Source organism: Pieris rapae, chromosome 5 (genome assembly GCF_905147795.1).
Source record: "Pieris rapae chromosome 5, ilPieRapa1.1, whole genome shotgun sequence".
NCBI lineage: Eukaryota > Metazoa > Arthropoda > Insecta > Lepidoptera > Pieridae > Pieris > Pieris rapae.
In genome coordinates this window covers 1,770,701-1,789,661 of record NC_059513.1, presented here as the reverse complement: position 1 = coordinate 1,789,661, position 18,961 = coordinate 1,770,701, and the positions used below count along the sequence as shown (strand labels likewise).

At 33.1% G+C, this 18,961-nt stretch overlaps 1 protein-coding gene across 3 annotated transcripts in view; it reads right to left on the bottom strand.

Moving 5' to 3' along the window:
• Positions 1-123: 123 nt before the first annotated feature.
• LOC110996351 (RNA-binding protein fusilli) overlaps positions 124-18,961 on the bottom strand; it is a 77,172-nt gene continuing 58,334 nt past the window's right edge. The window contains exons 7-16 of one of the 3 annotated variants that reach the window (XM_022263972.2): positions 13,491-13,601; positions 13,061-13,193; positions 12,163-12,300; positions 10,983-11,198; positions 9,474-9,641; positions 8,856-8,936; positions 8,078-8,194; positions 7,676-7,760; positions 1,830-1,970; positions 124-1,671 (exon numbers count right to left, since the gene is read on the bottom strand). In XM_022263972.2, coding sequence (XP_022119664.2) covers positions 1,556-1,671; positions 1,830-1,970; positions 7,676-7,760; positions 8,078-8,194; positions 8,856-8,936; positions 9,474-9,641; positions 10,983-11,198; positions 12,163-12,300; positions 13,061-13,193; positions 13,491-13,601 — 1,306 coding nt within the window. In that variant the 3' untranslated portion in view covers positions 124-1,555. Of the gene's footprint in view, positions 1,672-1,829; positions 1,971-3,941; positions 7,761-8,077; positions 8,195-8,855; positions 8,937-9,473; positions 9,642-10,982; positions 11,199-12,162; positions 12,301-13,060; positions 13,194-13,490; positions 13,602-18,961 lie in introns of those variants that run through there. The other 2 variants (XM_022263973.2, XM_022263971.2) reach the window with 2 other exon arrangements.

The following is an 18,961-nucleotide window of genomic DNA, read 5'->3' as shown; positions in this document are numbered from 1 at the left end:
ATATTAAGTAAAATATATTTGAAGATTATATAATCGTTGTACAAAAGGAAATACAAGAAATCACAGGAAGAAGGAAAACATATAATAATAATAATAATAGATTTAAGAATAAAATACTATCTATGAACTGTGATCGTAAAATCTATATTGTGACAACTTAATGTATGGAAGACATTCAAATTTTGTTGTTTCTCTCTTATAACTAATTACAAACTAATTGTCAAATTTTCCTAACACTTCTGTATATGCTAAGGGTATCGTGCAACTCTAGCCAATACTTAAAAGCAAACCAAAGTTAGAAAACTTCATTAATAAGGTTAAAAAATTTATGTCGTGCATTGTAGTATGTTATTTTAAATAAAATATGCATTTTTTGCTTTCTTAACTTTAGTCCATAGAATTTGGCATTACGAAATAAAATTTAAATATATCTATTCAGTTATTGCTATCAATAACTTATTGAGCAAATCACATAGGTTTTATTCAAAGTTATGCACGACTAATCTTATGGCAACTAACTATATGCACTAATTGAGCTTCGCCTTTCAAAAGACATAATATATTTGGTATTATAAAGAGAATTTAAGCACCGTCCTTAAATAAAAATATTGTTTGAATTTAGAATTTTGATTCGCAAGAATTTTAAAATCAGTTTTGAGCACTTTTATTTTTAAATTTTTCTATCGCATACACAATCTTAAATATAATTTTATCAGATAAGTCTAAAATTGAGATAACATTAAGACGATAATTATTTTAATTAAATATACCGATGACATATATATTAAATTTAATGTAATAAGTATCCAATCGGACAATACAACATGGTGATTGATAAATTAGACAACTTTTTAAGACATCATTGATAAAATCATTGCAGAAAGAGAACTGTTTTACGATTTGAGGTCGCAGCAATGCAATTATTATCTTTATGGTGCTATTACTGCTACGTCTTTATAGTTTGACATATTGCTAATGAAATGTATATATTGTTTCTGATTAAATGAAATAAGAATCACCTCTCTGTGCACAGACTATATCAGTAATAAATATATATATAACTAATATCAGTTTCACTATAAATTTTAGGTATCTAGACAATTAAACTTATAAAAATAGATTTTCAATATTAAATGTTTTATTTTAAAATAATATTATTGCTCGTACTTTATTTAAATTATATCCATTTATATCAATTCTAACTACTAAATAACAGCGATAAACTGAGTTAGGAAGAAAAAATTAATACCTCATGTGATGTTAAAAACAATACAATGTTAACAAAAATAGTTCTATAATAGATTTATCCACAGGTATAAATAGCAGCTGAAAACAGGATGAAAGAAAGAGGTATTTAAGATTTCTGTAATATTAATTTGATAAAATATCAATTTTATATAAAATATATTTCGAAGATAAAATATAACGTGAATATAATTTATTGGCAAGTGATTTTACTTTTATTTGTACCTTTAAAGGCCTTGAATGTTGAGCGCCATAATAAGTTGTCAAAGTCATTTTTGACATTGACAAATAACTTTAATATATTTTTGCATTATCTATAGTTATTAACGATTATCAGTTGACCATGAATATAGGCCATTCGGGGCAAGTTGCGGGGGGAGGTATGGGTAGAGGGGATCCGCCCCCGACTGGTACCACCTCGGGCATCTGGAAAACACATTCTTCTTACTTTATAAATTATGGAACGTATGCAGGTTATAAAGAAATACCTACCTTTGCTTACTAGATAAATTGTGGGATTATGTTATAACAATAATCAAGAATAACATTCCTTAGAGCGAATAAAAAAATTGGTTGTAACTCACTTATTACCCTTACCATAGTCTGTGGGTGATGTGGCTGATGGTAGTAATGGGCTGGTGAAACTGGTGGTGTCGGGTAACCCCAGTAGACGAGAGGGGGCGGTAACGTAGGACCCAAAGCTGGGTAATAGTATGTCAGCGGACCTGTATAAATTCCTTACAATAAACACCTGTTCTCTACCATAAAAGTGATAAAAACGTAATTATGAATATATAAATACTTCATGCATAAGATTTTTTGTTAGTCACAAATATGTTTCGATTGACAACCAAAATGGATCCCTCACATTTCAGCTTTATATAAATACTTTTCCCATAAATAAATTTGTATAGAAGAATCACTGATGTTATATTTTGTATCCCGTTGACATTTTGACGGCAATTTTTAACGGCTAAAATTTAAATTTCAAAAATAATTGCGATGACAATTGTCAGCGAGATACACGTTTATTCACAGACGTCACAATGTAATTAAAATGATGAACACTCACCATACTGAACGCATTAACAGTCCACCAAAGCAGTGCTTACACCTCACCGTTATGTTACGCACGACGTCGCAGCTCCTAGTCACCAAGCTACTGCGGACTTCACTAAACTTATGTACGCCTGGTACCCTTTTACTTGCACCAATATTATGCGACCCCAACTGCTTAACTTATATACAGAATTAAAAACTTAAGTCTTATCCGATTTTACAGCTCCATTACAGACTTATTCTCCATTAAATACCGCTAGTCTTAACGAGATAATATGAAGTCGATATTGAAAAAACCGAGCGATATTTCCTATCTAATCGAAGCCGCGCAAAAATGATTTTAAGAGATATATAAAGAGTTTGATAAATTACCGTCTAAAATTCGAAATATTACCGTGTACTAAAAAGTATTTTATTGTGTAAATTTAAAACCCTATTTTTTAATAGGGTATTAAATTTACACAATAAAATGTGCGTAGAAGACTAAATGACAGCTGTCAGATTGTGACGAGCATCTCGTTCGTGTTATTAGTTTTTCATGTAATAAATATCATTTTGTAATGAGAAATAGAGTGACTCGATTCGCTACTTATTTACACGTATCATTAGGCACTTGATTAGGTATTCTAACGATAGATAATATAGGGTTTTACAAGAGTCTATTCTGTATATACATGTGAAAGTCTCAGTTGAGGTCGCAAGGCACTTTGCGATAGTATAAGACCGCACGTGATCCCACAATGATACTTACGTTTCATTCAACCAACCTTAAAACCATGATAGACTTTCTAAAGAAAGCACACTCTCCTCTACGTCACACTTAAGCTTTCAGCCCAGAACGGTTCATCTATCACCGGACCATGCAGAACATTTTATGTATTAGCTAACTGAGCTTACATTACGTTAAGACCTACCCCTAATCTACTTACGAACACAATAACATAACACACTTATGTATTCCATTCCAGTGTTAGTGAATTTAACCTGCAGTATTGGAAATAGACTTTATAAAAATGGTTTTATTGTAAACGTTGTAAGCTCAGATACAATGTTTAGTCTAAAGCCCATATTGTGCTTAAACACAAATCACTTGGTCGAAGAGGGTTTTTAAATAGTGCTACAAAGCAACTTTGTTAGGAGCAGGACAAACAGGGATTATGTATGACTGTGCTATTATGTATACTTGTGAAGTGACGAAAAAGTATGAGCGAAATAATTTCTCAATTACCATTCATATATAAAATGCAGCCAGACAATAACTCGCATTTACGAAGTACAATAAAAAAACATTGTATTTAGCTTGTAGATAGAGTCACATTTTATTACCTGATGATGATTTTATACCATAGGAAACGGATCTATTTTCCTAGCAAAACTAAGAGACTAATCCTTCTCGCCAAGTTAATTACCGTAAAACACACCTGTTGATACTAACCGATCTTCTTGTAATAGTCAAATCACATTTTTAGATTACACAGGTATCAATGTAATGTTGCTAGCATCGTCCACAGTAATGTTCGTCATTCAGTCAGTAGCTACCAAAAAGACAATGTTAGTTAAATAGTTCTCATGCATTATGGAAACCTTCACAATTAACGTAATAGCACAGCCAACCAATACCAGTGAAACGCACGATATCGGAGTAACGACAAATTGATTTATTAAGTATTCAATATTAATGAACCAAAAGTCCCTTATATTAAGAAATTTTCTTATAATAAACACGATTCAAAAACGAGCAAGTCCCAGTCACACGATCTTATTCTGTGACGTGCGTATATAAAAAAAAATCGTAATTTGTAAATACAATATTTCCCAATTATCAGTGGTGAAGCGAGAAAGAAGGTATGCAGATGCAACTTGCGAAATAGATATTTCAAAGAATTTATTCATTTAAGTTTGAAGCAAGCCTCATTTGTTTGGAACCCCTTTACCACAACAAAATATATTGCAATGGAAGCAACCGATTAATAATTTGGCCATAACCAAAACGATAATTTAAATGAAAAATAGATTAACGGATTCAAACGCCTACCATCTTTGGTCTGTCGGTGTCAGTTTTGGATAAACATTAACACACGAGCCATATAAGCCCCGATTTTAGACATTAAAATGCAAAGATTTTTTTTTGAGTTACTTATTATCGCATTAAAATCCGCTAAAATTATTTCATTTAATCGCGGAAGAACTGACAACGACCTCAATATTATGAACTCGCACATATTTGAGCGAGGCTACTACAACAGTTGCGTCTGCTATTAAACAAATTACTTATTGCTACCTAATGTTAAATCTACATCTTAGTGAAATGATAATATAGCAGAATCCCATGTTAACTGACCATTATGCCAAATTGTCTTGTACAATCAGAGTAAAAAATATGACAGTGGTGATGCACGGACTGCAACGTTTTGATACTTTATGTAATCACCAATGTATCATATTCGTGGTCTTGGACATAGAAATACAGATACGTAATTATTTGTGTCCGGCCATTTGTGTGCTGGAAAACGATTAAATATGTCACCATGCACACAACCATAACTATAATAAAGCTATAGATATTCATGCTACCCATAACCAGTGATACAGTTATGATGTATAATGTTATATTATAGTCCGCGCATTTTAAACTGAGTCATCGGGCAACAAATGTCACTGACAGTGGGAATGTGTACGCAAGGCAACGCGAACGCAATCTGACTCCTTATTGGTCTTACGAGTAAGTAATTACTTACTTGGTTTTGAAAAAATGAAATGGTGACATTTATCTGACAAATTATTTTTATTTATCTTAAGATAGGGAAAAAATATCCCTACTAATACTTAACATACATATCCTGTTATCGATATGCGCCTCTACAATTCTTACGCACATCACTACACTTCTTCATAAGAACTGTACGTGCGAGCGAGGCTGACAGATAAATATGATTTATGACCCGAAGCCTAAATTCATAATGCGTCGACTGTAATATGAGTTCTTACATAAACATATATCTTTATTCTTAATAACCAATAAAACTGTGTATGTTTTTATTTATAAAAAAAACTATGTGTTGTGTTGTTTCAACTTTCGAAGATGGGATTTAATGATTTTGATACTTTAAGCTACCATAACCTGAAAGGAAAATTTGATCAAGGGGACCTGGCCGCAGTGACACAGCGCTAAAGATATTATTTTGTTCAGTAATATCGAAATAAAGTTAGTTAGTGTTAGTTTACGAATTAAATATTATAAAGATTTAGAGACTAGCGAACTTATTTGTCTCTGGTATTCTATTTATTATCTACGTTTTGAGCAAGCCACCTCCATTATACCGCGAACTGTCTGTGTGGTATACATGTTAATATTGCAATGTTGAAACAGCAGACCTCTCCTAATGTTAAAATTCAGCACCAAGAACAAAACCAATACTGTATCACTGATTCGTATTATCAAACTGTGCACACTTACCGAACGATGCATGCTCATTTTCCATCACACAAAGGTAAGAAACAAATTACAATCTTTATAACAATAAAACATATATAACTGATCTAAACTAAGATTTTGCAGCGTTACCAATTAATTGTTCTTTAAATATACGAGTTAAATGAATTCAATATTTGCAATAACTGCAATTTCCATAAGAGTTAACAGTATTATTAATAAACGTACTACAAGCCAAGAAATATATAGAATATTTTGTTTAAGTCACATATGTAATTACAGGGTTATAGTGCATTTATGAATAAAACCTCTTTGATATATCTTGCAATGAATTGAGGTCTTCTAATAGACACAAGACGGCAGCCGCCATTTTGAGTGTTTAGTTTAGTATTTTAACATTAACATACAGTGAAAATTGGTAAAGTTGCAATAAGTAATTAAATTTAGATATGACAGAACATAGATTAGCCAGTACACCATGTTTTTTGTGACGGAAGCCCCATTACCTATGTGAATTTGACGATGGTACACCATAAACAATGACGTTACTAGAATTATAGAGTCCATAGATAAACCAAATTTAGTATCACATTTTCGACACAACCTTTTACGTTAGAAGGTAAGTGGAAGGTGTGAGGATAGGATTTTTAGCTGCCTTTAAAACGTACACACTGCCAACTAACGATAACTAAGTCTTAACTAGAGTGCATTAACAAAGTTGCCATAAGTAAAATGTTGCCCTAATCACAAAAGTATTGTACTGAAAACGAGTTTAAGTACCCTCATATATCAAAATAAGTACCGTACCTATCAGACTTAAATCAGACTTAGTTGCCAAACGTTTCTATTTCAAAAATGGAATGTCTTATAATAAATCACAACGTATAAGAAAAAACAAAAACTACACACTACTTGTCTTTGAAACAACCATCGATTAAAGAATAAAATTTAAGAATTCAACAATGATTAAAGTCGATATATACTCAACAAATTGATTTCATAGACTAACCTAAAAGCTGCAATATTTGCCATAATAGTTTATTAAATTCATTTGAAGGCACTTGATGCCAGTTTGAGCTTGTCATTAGAATACCCTGTCATTCCGACTTGAAAGTCGCAAAAGTGGTCCCAAAGCACGAAATTCATTCACGAATCATTTGATTAGTTGCTCTATCTATTATCTAGGTATAATCGTAATTACCTAATTATTAAAAAAAAACGTTACTTAAACCTATGCTAATATCTAACGTGTCATTTGCCAATTCCATAATATACAAACAAAGATTTCATAAAACGACAATAGTCGAAAAAAGCAGGCAATAATAGAATTTGTTGGCTTTATAAATTGCTAAAAAGCTTAATTTTATTTGTAAAAATATACATTTAATAAAAAAACTTAACAATCTACCTATCTTGCTAAATTTCCGTACAGCTATTAAACGCCCGGATAGTACGGGTATGTTGGGAACATAGACAACGACGCGGGAAACGGGCTTGTCATAGACGCGGGTAAAGCGGCAGAGAGAGCAGAGCCGTAGCCCTGTAGACTCGCTGGCAGAGCGGTTGGCATTGCACTATACGAAGAAAGCATCGGACTCGTGTTGGCATACGAGAAAATCGGTGGAGACGTCGCATACGACAGCACGGGCAGCGACATCGGTGCCATTTGCGGCTGCAAATACGGTCTTTTTGCGGCAGTTTCCGTGGGCGTAAATGCGCGGTCGTACGTACGCTTAGTTGGCAGTATGTTCTGTTGGAGAACGGGGAGATAGGGGCTGGGAGACCGAACGGGAGCGTAGCTGGGTAGGAAGGGGTAGAGGGGAGGTCGGAGGGAGGCTAAAAGGAGGTTCTCCTGTTGCCTTGCGAGGAGGTTTTGGTGCGCGATGTGTTGGGCTAAAAGGCGGGGTGCCGGCGCGGGTGGGGGAGATATCAACGTACCGGGTGAGAGCACTTTGGGTGAAGTGGCGGGGGTGACGCCGCCTGTCAGAACTAAGTTCATGTCGTCGCCGGAACACTGGAACACCTAGTTGGAATAATTTCGGATGAGCCATACGTTGGAATGCCCATTCGTAATCTTAGTTATTGTTTGCAGACTCTTTATTCATTTATATTTAAATAAAAAAAATTAAACAGTTACCTTCAAAACATTGCCTATTGTTAGAAAAAAATTAGGTTTTATTTTAAGAATTTTTGTTTGGAAAGTTCAAAATTCATATACACCACACTAAATCACTAAGATAAGTCATCTCCAATAAACCTTTGTTCTACGACTATATTGATCAAGTTCTTATAGGAACCTCACACCCAAGCAATACCATAACCAATATACAAGACACTTACCTCGATATATCTGTGCTTTTTACCAAAGGTCATGTTACGGTGGTGTTTTTGTTGCGCGCAGAGATAAGCGCTTGTTTCACTGTCCATTTGGATGAAGGCTTCACCGCTAGGGTGACCCTAAAATTTAAATATATATATGTTTATATGTTATATAAATTTCGTTATTACTAGATAAAGATTTAGGAGATTTTGTTTGAAATTAAGAATTATTTTTATTGCTTTTCTAAATCTATCGTTATAATAATAATTTGGTTTGAATGCATATAGTACAAACATTTTATTGTTAATTAAAAAGTTCGCATATTCTGCCACACATAATGGCGTGTAAATTTGTCTCAAAAGGCAGAAGAGAAGTTACAATAATTACATTTAGAGTCATTATAAGTCAATTCTTATATTATTTCATCACTACATGATAACATTATTAAAATATAATTTAACGTTATCCAATTAATATTAATCACAATGTTTAACGCAAATTATTATTTTTTTCCAAAGAGTAAATTAATTCGATTTTTAAAAAGATTCCATCAGAAAATAAGGTTTGACAACGGGCATTATTATATCTTACATCAAGGAACAAAAATATAAACTAATTGCACATCCTTTAACATATTATATTTAATTATACAAAGCGAGAAATATATGTGATAAATTATTGCTCAATTGGAGAAAGCTTTACGAAACTGTGAGCTATTCTCGACGGGTTCAATCTATTTATCACGACCAATTTGGATATATGTTTATTTATTTATAATAATGACTATAACAAAATTACCTGTGCGTTGTACACCATATGGACGCCTTGCACTACAATATTTTTGGCAAATTCATCGAGGAAGTTGAGAATGTGTTCCACCTACAAGTGTTAAATGTTAGAAAATGTTTTGGTTGTTTTTGTACTTTTGAAGTTATACTTCTTGTGGCGCGTTACGGAAAAAATCGCGCACATCGTTACTGAAAACCGACACACTGAAGTTAGTGTAGACTCACTACACTAACTTAAATGTGTCTACACTACACTAACACACTAACTTCAGTGTGAACCTCCTTATAGCCTCCCTCCGACCTCCTCTCTACCCCTTTCTACCTAGTTACGCTCCCGTTCGGTCCACTAGCCCCTACCTCCCCGTTCTTCAACATACTGCCAACTAAGCGTACGTACGCTTTGACACACTGAAGTTAGTGTAGACACACTAACTTCAGTGTGTTGAAGTTCTTGTTACGCCAAAGAAGTATAACTTCTAACACATGTACATATGTAAGTATATAAACGTTTTTTTAAACTTATAAATAATTAACAATGATGGAGATACGTAGACTATAATTTTTTTTTTTTTTATATATAATGTATAGAAATTGCACTATTGCGGTCGTTGACCTAAACAATACTTACTTGCGCCTCATAGGGCAGACCTCTCAACCGAACGCAGTCTTTGGCAGTACCGGAAGTGATGACGTGTTGTGGTACCAACGCCACGGGGAGAAGCCCTTCTGTGGGTGGATTGGCCGTAGATGGCGTGCTGCTTTGACTAGTCCTGGTCTCTAGGGATCGGTTGAGAACCTGAAATGAGTTTTAAATTTTCTTAAGAGTGACTTTGGTTGCGTCGTACGGACCGGCCGCTTTCGATACTCGAATTCTCAAATTATTTCCAATTCGGTTCTTTGCGATCGTGAATGTGAATTTCAATATCACATATGAGGCTTTGAAATCTTTGTAAAAAATCATTGGACCTTAATTAGCGTTATGTGGTTACATTTAGGCGTTGCCCTTTTTTGTAACTATATTTTGACACTATCGGCTATCGATATTTAAATTCTCGTAAAGTGAATTCACAGTAGCGATATTGTGTACGTTATGTGTTTAATTTTAAATACTTTATTATATTTTATATTTCACGACATTAATAATAATATCTATAATAAATAAATATTACTACTTAAACAAGTGATTATTTACGATAGAGTGATTGAAGAGGTTTATATGTATGATAACAGCCATGAAATAGTGGAGAAATACTGTTATTTTGAGGTTTCTAATGCGATCGGACGCGTTTAAAATATGTATCTAACAATACTGAATAAAAACGTGTTTTTCTTCATTTCACACGTGCGGCGGATCGCTAGTATTATACATAGTATGTTCTGATGTCGACAATTATAACGTAGCAGCAATAACTCACAGAATAATCTGAGAATACATATTACAAATTTAGTTAGTGTGAAGGTTGTTTAGCAATTTCGTGTCATTAACTTGTTATACCTGTGGGAAAAATTCAACAATTTTGTACCTCTTGCCTTCAACTTACCACATTCCAAGGGCAGGCTGTACATAAAAAGGCAATTTAGAGAAGATAACCGCAAAAACGACATTATGGTCTATTATTGTTGTAATGATGCTATTTATAGTACTTAGAGCTTTGAAATACTTTGACATACAAAATACAAATGTAATAACATTAAAATCAATGAAAAACTTAGAATTGAAATCTAAAATAAATATATATGCCCGCCAGCATACCTACAAGTGTCGAGGTGGTCCAAAAATGGGTTAAATTAAAAAAAAAAGATCAAATATTACGAATACTTTTTTATAGTTCGATAAATGTTATATTGGATATTTTTATTAGTGAGTCATGTCCAGTTGTTTATACATATATATTGACATTAATATATAATTCATTTAATATAATACATAAAAATATATCTAATAACTAACCTTAAAATTTAATTATTAATAAATATTATTAAAAGGAGTCCCTTTAGTCAAGGTTCCGAAGATACTAGCAGCGTTCCCCCTTTGAATAGCTAGACTAATTCTTTGTGCGAGGTAGCTGCCAGCTCTTCGTTCTCCTGTGATGTCGACTAACCTTTTTGATAAAAAAAAAATATAAAAAAATATTACCTGCTGCACCTCCGCGGTGGTAGACCTGAACAGTTCGATATATCTCGCGCCGATCAACTTCCGATGTCGCGCGAGCGCTTTCGGAGAATCCTCCTCATTCGCAAACAGCACAAATGCGTCGCCCGTTGCACGTCGATCCGCTCGACGAACAAATAGTACGCCATCTTCCCCGTCCAATACTTGTACTGGATCATCGCCCGATGAGAAGAACTCCAACTATAAAAGAGAATATATCAAATGTTTTTAAGAAAACTGTTTGGGATGAGTTGGTAGAGCGTTAATTTATTTATAGTAATTTATATTTAATATTTTATTTTATTAAAATTAAAGTATATTTCCTGCTAATTATCTTCTGTAAACCTGTGAAACTTTGCTATAAATTTTTTAAACATTTGTACTTAATTTCGGATGATACAATCTCAGATAAAAACAATCTGAGATCAGACCGTGACAGTCGATTGATCTCCTACCTGCATCCCAATAACCAAACCTTACGAAGACAATCCATCATTGGGAACGGATATTATAATGAAATCTTTCCACTCTTTACAGTCATAGTTGATAATATATAAACCAAATAAAGTAAATAAAACCGTACAAATAATATTAAAATATGTATGCATGTCTTTGTTTAAAACTTTTCTAATAGCTTTTTTTTTAAATGGTGAAGTTAAAATATTAAGATGGGATATTAAGATAGGCACAGGTGAACTGTCATTTTCATTCAAAGGGTTATACACACATACACCGATCCGACCTACCATGGATAGCTTGTATCGACAGGTGGCTATTACAATCCGAAGATTGGTTATTGGCTTATATCAATATTTGGACTAAGGTCTATCTCAGATGGTCAGGAACGGATTGAGATATGTTATTGGGTTTGGGCGTAAGTGATTCTTAATGTGATTACGAAGTCCAAGACACTCTTCGTCAGAGCTAGGGAAATGAGTGAAATTTAACTCTAGAAATAAACTAAATACTACTAATAATAACTGTAGAATTTTCATTCAAGCTTTTTTTTACCTATTAATTTATAAAAAAGACCGTTATAACTTATAAATAAAACTATATAACGATTTACGCTAAGAAACACTTCATAAACAGTGTACGTAATATTTTTTATGAATTTGGTTAAGGGCTTATGGCATCTACGTGTACTAATCTAAAAATTACTTACGACTTGTTGTGGTGTGGCATCATAAGGTAGACCGCGCATGCGCACGATTACCTGTGCGCCGCGAGACAAGAATGCCGCGGCTTCGCAGGTCGCACCACCCGCTACTGAGAGAAAATCTTCGCCACTTGCGCGGTATACCTAAAAATATAAGTATTTATTTATTAGTAAGTATTTAATCTTCAATAGTAGAAGTTGGTGTGGTGGAAACACAAACTGGACACAGTAAACACCTATTATAAAATAAAACAAGACCACCTATTACAAAAAGGCGATAAAATAAAAGTAAGGTAAAATTATAAAATAAAAGTCAATATACAAAGCCAAAACGAAACTTCATAAGAAAATATAAAAGATGTAAGTAAATTAAAATTTAATATTCAACGACATTTAATACTTTAGCATTGTTGGAAATATTACATCCGGTGTAATGTTTCATTCATAATTTTATTTAAAAACATATTCAATTCAACTTAAAAGCTATTATACATTACAAAAGCGACAAAACTATGTTATTTTTGTCGAATCAATTATATATTTAGCTTAATTCCGATCTTTCCTTAATTTTGCACCCCCATTCCATGAAGGCTATCACAATAATTGGAAAAGATAAAAAGAAATGCAGACGTCGTGGTCACCAATGAGGAAGGTACTCTACCTATGTAAAAGGGGATCCACAACTGTTTCTGAAGGCAGTTTTTGCCGCGCACTACCTTATGGCCCAATTCCACTGAATTCAAGGAAAGAGCGTACCAATTCTGAAAGACCTACAACGCACTTGCGAGCCTTCTGGCAACGTGTCCATGAGCACTTACCATCAAAACAAATACGGACTACCAAGCAGATTCTGTCCATATTATATATTGGAAACACATTCATGACGTCCTACTTTGTTATTTACCTCAATATACCGTGGCCCAATGTGGTGCTTATGACGTTTTAAAGCCATGTCCCTGTGTTCTTGAGAAATGAACCGCACCAACGCTTCGCCGTTACGTCTGCCTTGTGGTGAGAGGCAAAGAGCTATACCGCCCCTGGATACAAAATGGTTTATTAAAAATCTTGATACATACTAATTATTGATACTGAAGGATTAGCCTTCTGTATCAATAGGGTAAGTTTTAAGAAGCCTGATAGTTTCTGGTAATATTCTGTAAGTTAAAAAAGCGATACCGACTCTCAATGAGTTTTTGTACCACGCAACCCTAGGGGTCGGGGGGAGGGGGGATATGGATGTAGTAAATACGCTTACGTCACTGTGACTGCGACATAATCTCTACAGCTATTAATGCAAGCTTTTAATCTAAAAATCCTAATGGAATAATACTTACTTTGCAACATTGAGTCCTCGGAAAAATTTAGCGATGTCTTGGTCAGAGGATTGCCAGGGCAAACCGCGTGCACGAGCTATGCAGTTTCCGTCTATCTCATCGTCCTTTGAGCTGAAACAATACAAGAGAATTTTTAGAAAAGAAGAAGAAAAAGAAATTAGCTAACGCTACTTCATGTTTCGACTCTTGATAATTGTAAAAAAATATAATCAGAAAAGCAAGAAAGAAAAACTTTGTTTTACACAATAACAGGATATTTAGGCAAAATAAATTGCACTAGCCCCTACACTATTCCTTGTGTTGTGAGAAGCCAGTCTCTTCCTTTCGACATGTTAACCGTGTTAAACTTTATGATTTCTACATTAAACAAATGTATAATTAAGAATATTTCTGTATCGGCATAGAACAGGTTGACTAGATGTTGTTTGAGATTTTTAGTGAATGAAAATGTATGGGAGTTTTGAAAAGTTACTGAGACTTTTGTTTTTAAGAAAGTGGTTAAAGACGAAAGAGAAGAAAGTGTTTTTTTTTTGTAGAACCTAACTCTTCTGGCTTTGTGACCCAAGTCTCTTGGCCTCCTCGAAGTTAGTTAGTGTTTTGGTAGAATGTAATGAGATATAATCTATTACATACGTATTCTAGTACATCCATTAGTGAAGTAGCTTTTGAGTGTCTGGGTAAGTGAGTGCTTCGTTTAGATTATCAATCAAGTCTTATTTATATCAGCAAATCCAGATTTTCCATATAGGAAGTGTAGAAAACATAAAATAACATTGTATGCGATTCAATGTCAAGATGATCATTAATATTATATCTAGAATCCTTATCATTGACCTAAGAACCCAGCAAGATTTTCTATCAATAACTTAAAATCACTGAAACTATTTAGTATTAGCTTTCGACAACCAATTTTTAAATAACATCACAACCGCTGTCAGTTTTAAAAGGAGAAGGAGAATCCTCAGCGATAGAGATTGATAGTTTTGCAATACACGAAGAGTAAAACAGTCTGGATTGACCTCTCAAGGAACTTGCAACGTTAGAAGATTTTAATGGGAAAATCTAAAAGACATAGTAAAACCAAATGTTTCGATATAGAAAAACATTATACCAAGCAACTGAATCGTGAATTCAAAACCATATCAAAGTTTAATATAGTTCCAAGAGCTGTCAAGAGATGGCGTAGTTTTGCTCTTTCGCGAATTTTGTAAACGTTTTTGACATTCATAAGCATGCCTTAAGTCGCATCTAAACTGAATAAATAAATTTTGATTTAGATTTTTGATTTTGTCAAACTATTTTCTCTGTATTAAGTTTGACAACGCTCTTTGTGTCTTAGAATATGAGCATTAAAGTCAAAAGTTAAAAGAATCTGAACAAGTGAGGTCGCTGGGTGACGCTTGCGAAGTGCAAAGGAGGCTTTTGTACTTTTGTAAGTAGTTTGGTTGTAAACCAGGACTTTACGTACAACGGACCTATTGACAATCGAAGTGCGGAACTAAGTCGATAAACCAATAACCAATACGTATAGAAAAAGAAATGAGCCAATATGTGAAGTACTAGTAATCTGTGCATTTTGTAATCTGTTATGTCAAGTGCCAAGTAAGTGTATGTTGACCAGACTGAGTTGAATTATTAATTCCCTAATAAAAAAAAACATCACTCACAAGTCGCTGCACATGAATTATAAAAAAAAGTCTTGATACCATCCTACCCAATTAATAAAATAGACTGAGAAAAGTATCAGAATATACTGTGTCTGTGACATTCTTTCACAGAGCAATCGTACACACGTGATAATAAAGCCAATTATCGATCATGACCTTGCGTTTGTAATAGGTACATGAAAATCAGACAACTATACGTGATCAGCTAGAAATACATAAATAAAAATACAAATTTTTTGATGTTGCTAGCATGTTTTGCTGAGTCTCGCAATGAGTATTATATAAACATTATTCTCATTTATAGTATTTTCAGTTTTTTGTGCCCACAAAAGTTTCATACATAATTTGTTCTTGAAGCAAACAATACAAAAAGCAATTATTATATTTATGACGATTAGGCAATTGATATAAATGTGAGTACTGCAGTAAAATAATGTAATACAAATTTATCGTCACGAACACACTATGAATATAAAAAAATCGTGGATAATTTATAATTAGATGTGTCACGATTTTGTTCCCTAAAAAGTACCTACACTAAAATTATAAGTGGCCACAGATCACAATTGACCAAACGTAAATATACGCTTGTCTATGATTCTGACTACAGATTATGTGAAACAATCAAGAGTAACGCGCCATCATGTTATGTTATACCTATCCAACAGACAAATTTGTGGCATTGTTATTTTTGACCTAGCCAAAAACAGCCGATATAATATTTTTTACCAGATTCATTTAAATTCAATTCCTACAGACTGCAGATCTAGAAATAAAAAAAAGAATTCTTATTTAAAAAAATAATATTGTCAGGCATTGGGTGAATCAGAATAGTATTGAGTAAAAGGTGTTAAAAAAAGACTTGGCAATAACATGATTTCCTCGATGATAATAAAAACGCTTAAATAGTACGTTATCAAAAGATTATTACATTATTATTAATCAACCTACTTTGATTTTAATCTGATTATTTACTATGATTTTTCAACTGGCAACATTAAATAGTAGTTTAATTTGAAGGACATATAGCAATTTCAAATATAGGTTAAAGATTATTTTGAATATCTTTACAGTTTTAGTAAAAAAGCTTAGTATAAAATCGTTGATTTATTCCACGCAAACAACACTGGGATATATTTACTTTAATGTTTAAGGCGTTTTCATATTAAGCTAAGTCAGTAATAGAACTTGACTGCAGCAGTTTTTTTTTAATTATACACAAGGTATTAATTAAGCACCTAATCAAGTAATATTTGTACACAGATCTCGGGCCTTAGCTAGTACAAAACCTTTAAACTTTACACAATGGTAAATAAGGAAAAAGCAATATTATTTATTTTACTTCAAAAAACTTAGGTATTGAAAATATTAACGTCCGTGATTTTCAGTAGTGTTATCAGAAGCAATGCGGTCACGCTATGCTTGGTAAGTAACAATCACGATAAACATTATTGCTTCTATGCAATTTCCACGGATTCGTAAAGGAAGTACTTGGTGCCTTGTTATAAGTCAGTTGCATGGTTCGGGTTAACCACGGTAATTTGTCGCAAGATAATAAATGCATAGCCACAACTCACAAAACAGAACATTTAAAAACAATGACCGCGTTAAATAGAGACTTGACAGATTGACACGCTTTTTTCAAGTGAATTTATAATCTGTGCGGGAAGAGAACCGCCGTGGCAGTTATACGAACTTATAATTGTCAATTTTCTACGCGCCATTTCATTTATTCAGAAATATATACCTTAAATTATCAATCTCAAAGTCGAAGTCTTCAGATGCTCATAAGTAGGTTTTTAATAATATATATATTCACGTCTTTTTCCCTAAGGCTTAGGCAGAGACCACGGATCGCCACTTGCTATGGTCCTGGGTCGTTTTGTTTCATCTCTTTCAGCACATTTTGGTAACATTTGACTTGTTCCTTTTCTTATACCTCCTGAATTTGATACAGGTATGTCCGACAAAGCCAACCCAACCCGACTTTACCATCCACGGTTGCCTCGTTAACCAACTCGCACTTCTTCGTTCTACATGACCAAGCCACCTAAGCATTCCCTTTCATATCCTTGTCACTAAGTTATCCTAATCCTCTTAAGTTTTATATTACGTGCTATATTAACTTTTGTATTTGTGACGAAATAGTTATTAAAGGCATGAAATAATTACAAGGCAAAACTCAAGATAATCTGCAATAGTCAAGTTTTTGTTAGATAGCTATGATTTATTTAACTAAAATTACGGTTGGCTATTCATTTAAGTTATTATTTACATGAAAGTTATTATGCAATGTGCGCTGCGAGAAATGAATAACTGACAGATATACAAATTTTATACATTTTATTTTAATACGAGTAGGTTATCATTGAATTCTCGACCCGGTAATTTAATTACTTGGGAAGATTATATTTATTATCTCAGTACCAAATCAGTAATATTTAAGTATCAATATATTTCTATAATTTAATACGTTCTCCCATTCTCATAAGTGTATTTGTCTAGAGTCCCTGTGGTTAAGACATTCTAACTGTCAAAAGTAAATTTGTGTGTAAATAGACCTTCAAACGCTTTAAAATGCTTCAAATTCTACAAATCGCTGAATAGAAATAATCATTAATTTTATATTCATATAAAAATAATATACCTGAATACTACAATTTATTATCAAATCTACTCTAATAACTAAATAGATAAGCGCAAATCGCTGACTATATCGTAACAAATGTCGAATTATATTGATATTTTTAATCTCTTATCACTCATTTAATTAATTGCTTAGAAACTGCGCTCTATTTTATAAATAATTTTTACTTTTCAATACACGAAATAAATATTACTTCCATATTTATTTCGTATATACCAACTAAAATTTTAACCTTTGATTATAATTCTATTTTTTTTTAATGCTTTGCGAATCTTTGATTTTTCTCTTTGGTGATTACGTCAACTGTAATTATATACTTTTGCGAACATATTACCCACACATTGTCTATGCTTGAAAACGAAATGCATTTTAGAGGATGACTACAAAACATTACTACGTTTATGTACTATTTTTGAGAGCTTTGCTTACTTTTGCTGACAAGAGAGTGAGAGAGAGGATTGCACTAAATCTGCTTACGTACCTAATACTGGAACGGCCGCTAATCGGTGGAGAATTTTCATTTCGTGCCCTTGGTATTTAGCATCTCACTTATTACGCCCTTGTATTACTAAAGCATATGTTAAGGTGCAAATCTCTTGGCTGATAACCTATATAAGTGTTTAATTATGTCTGAATCCTCACATTGGTCTTACAAAAAGAGGAAGTAATGAGTAATGTATTTAATATAGGCACCGTGTTTTGTATTAATCTGTGTTGTGGGACTAACAGAAACTTACATTGTCTTGCGCAAGCGACATTACAATAGAGCAAACATATTAATACTTATAATAATAATTACACTTGATTGTCTTACTGACAATTAACATTTAAGGGTCATGTTTGTTTCTGCCAAAATTAAAAATCAAAACGATTTTCAAAATTTAATTTTTAAAGCATTAATATAAAACTATTCATCTGTTGGAACCCTTTTTTGGACCATCGCTAAACCTAATTCTAATGCTGCTTATTCTTTAAGGGCCGCCAACGCACTAATGAGCTCTATGGCGATATGTCTATGGGTGGTATCATTTAATATTAGGTCTCCTGTCCGTTTTTTTATATAGTAATTATTTGTCATAACGATTATCCAGTTCGGACGGACGGATGCCAGCTTTAAGATTCAAATAAATTACATGTAGCATTGTAAAAAATCTCTT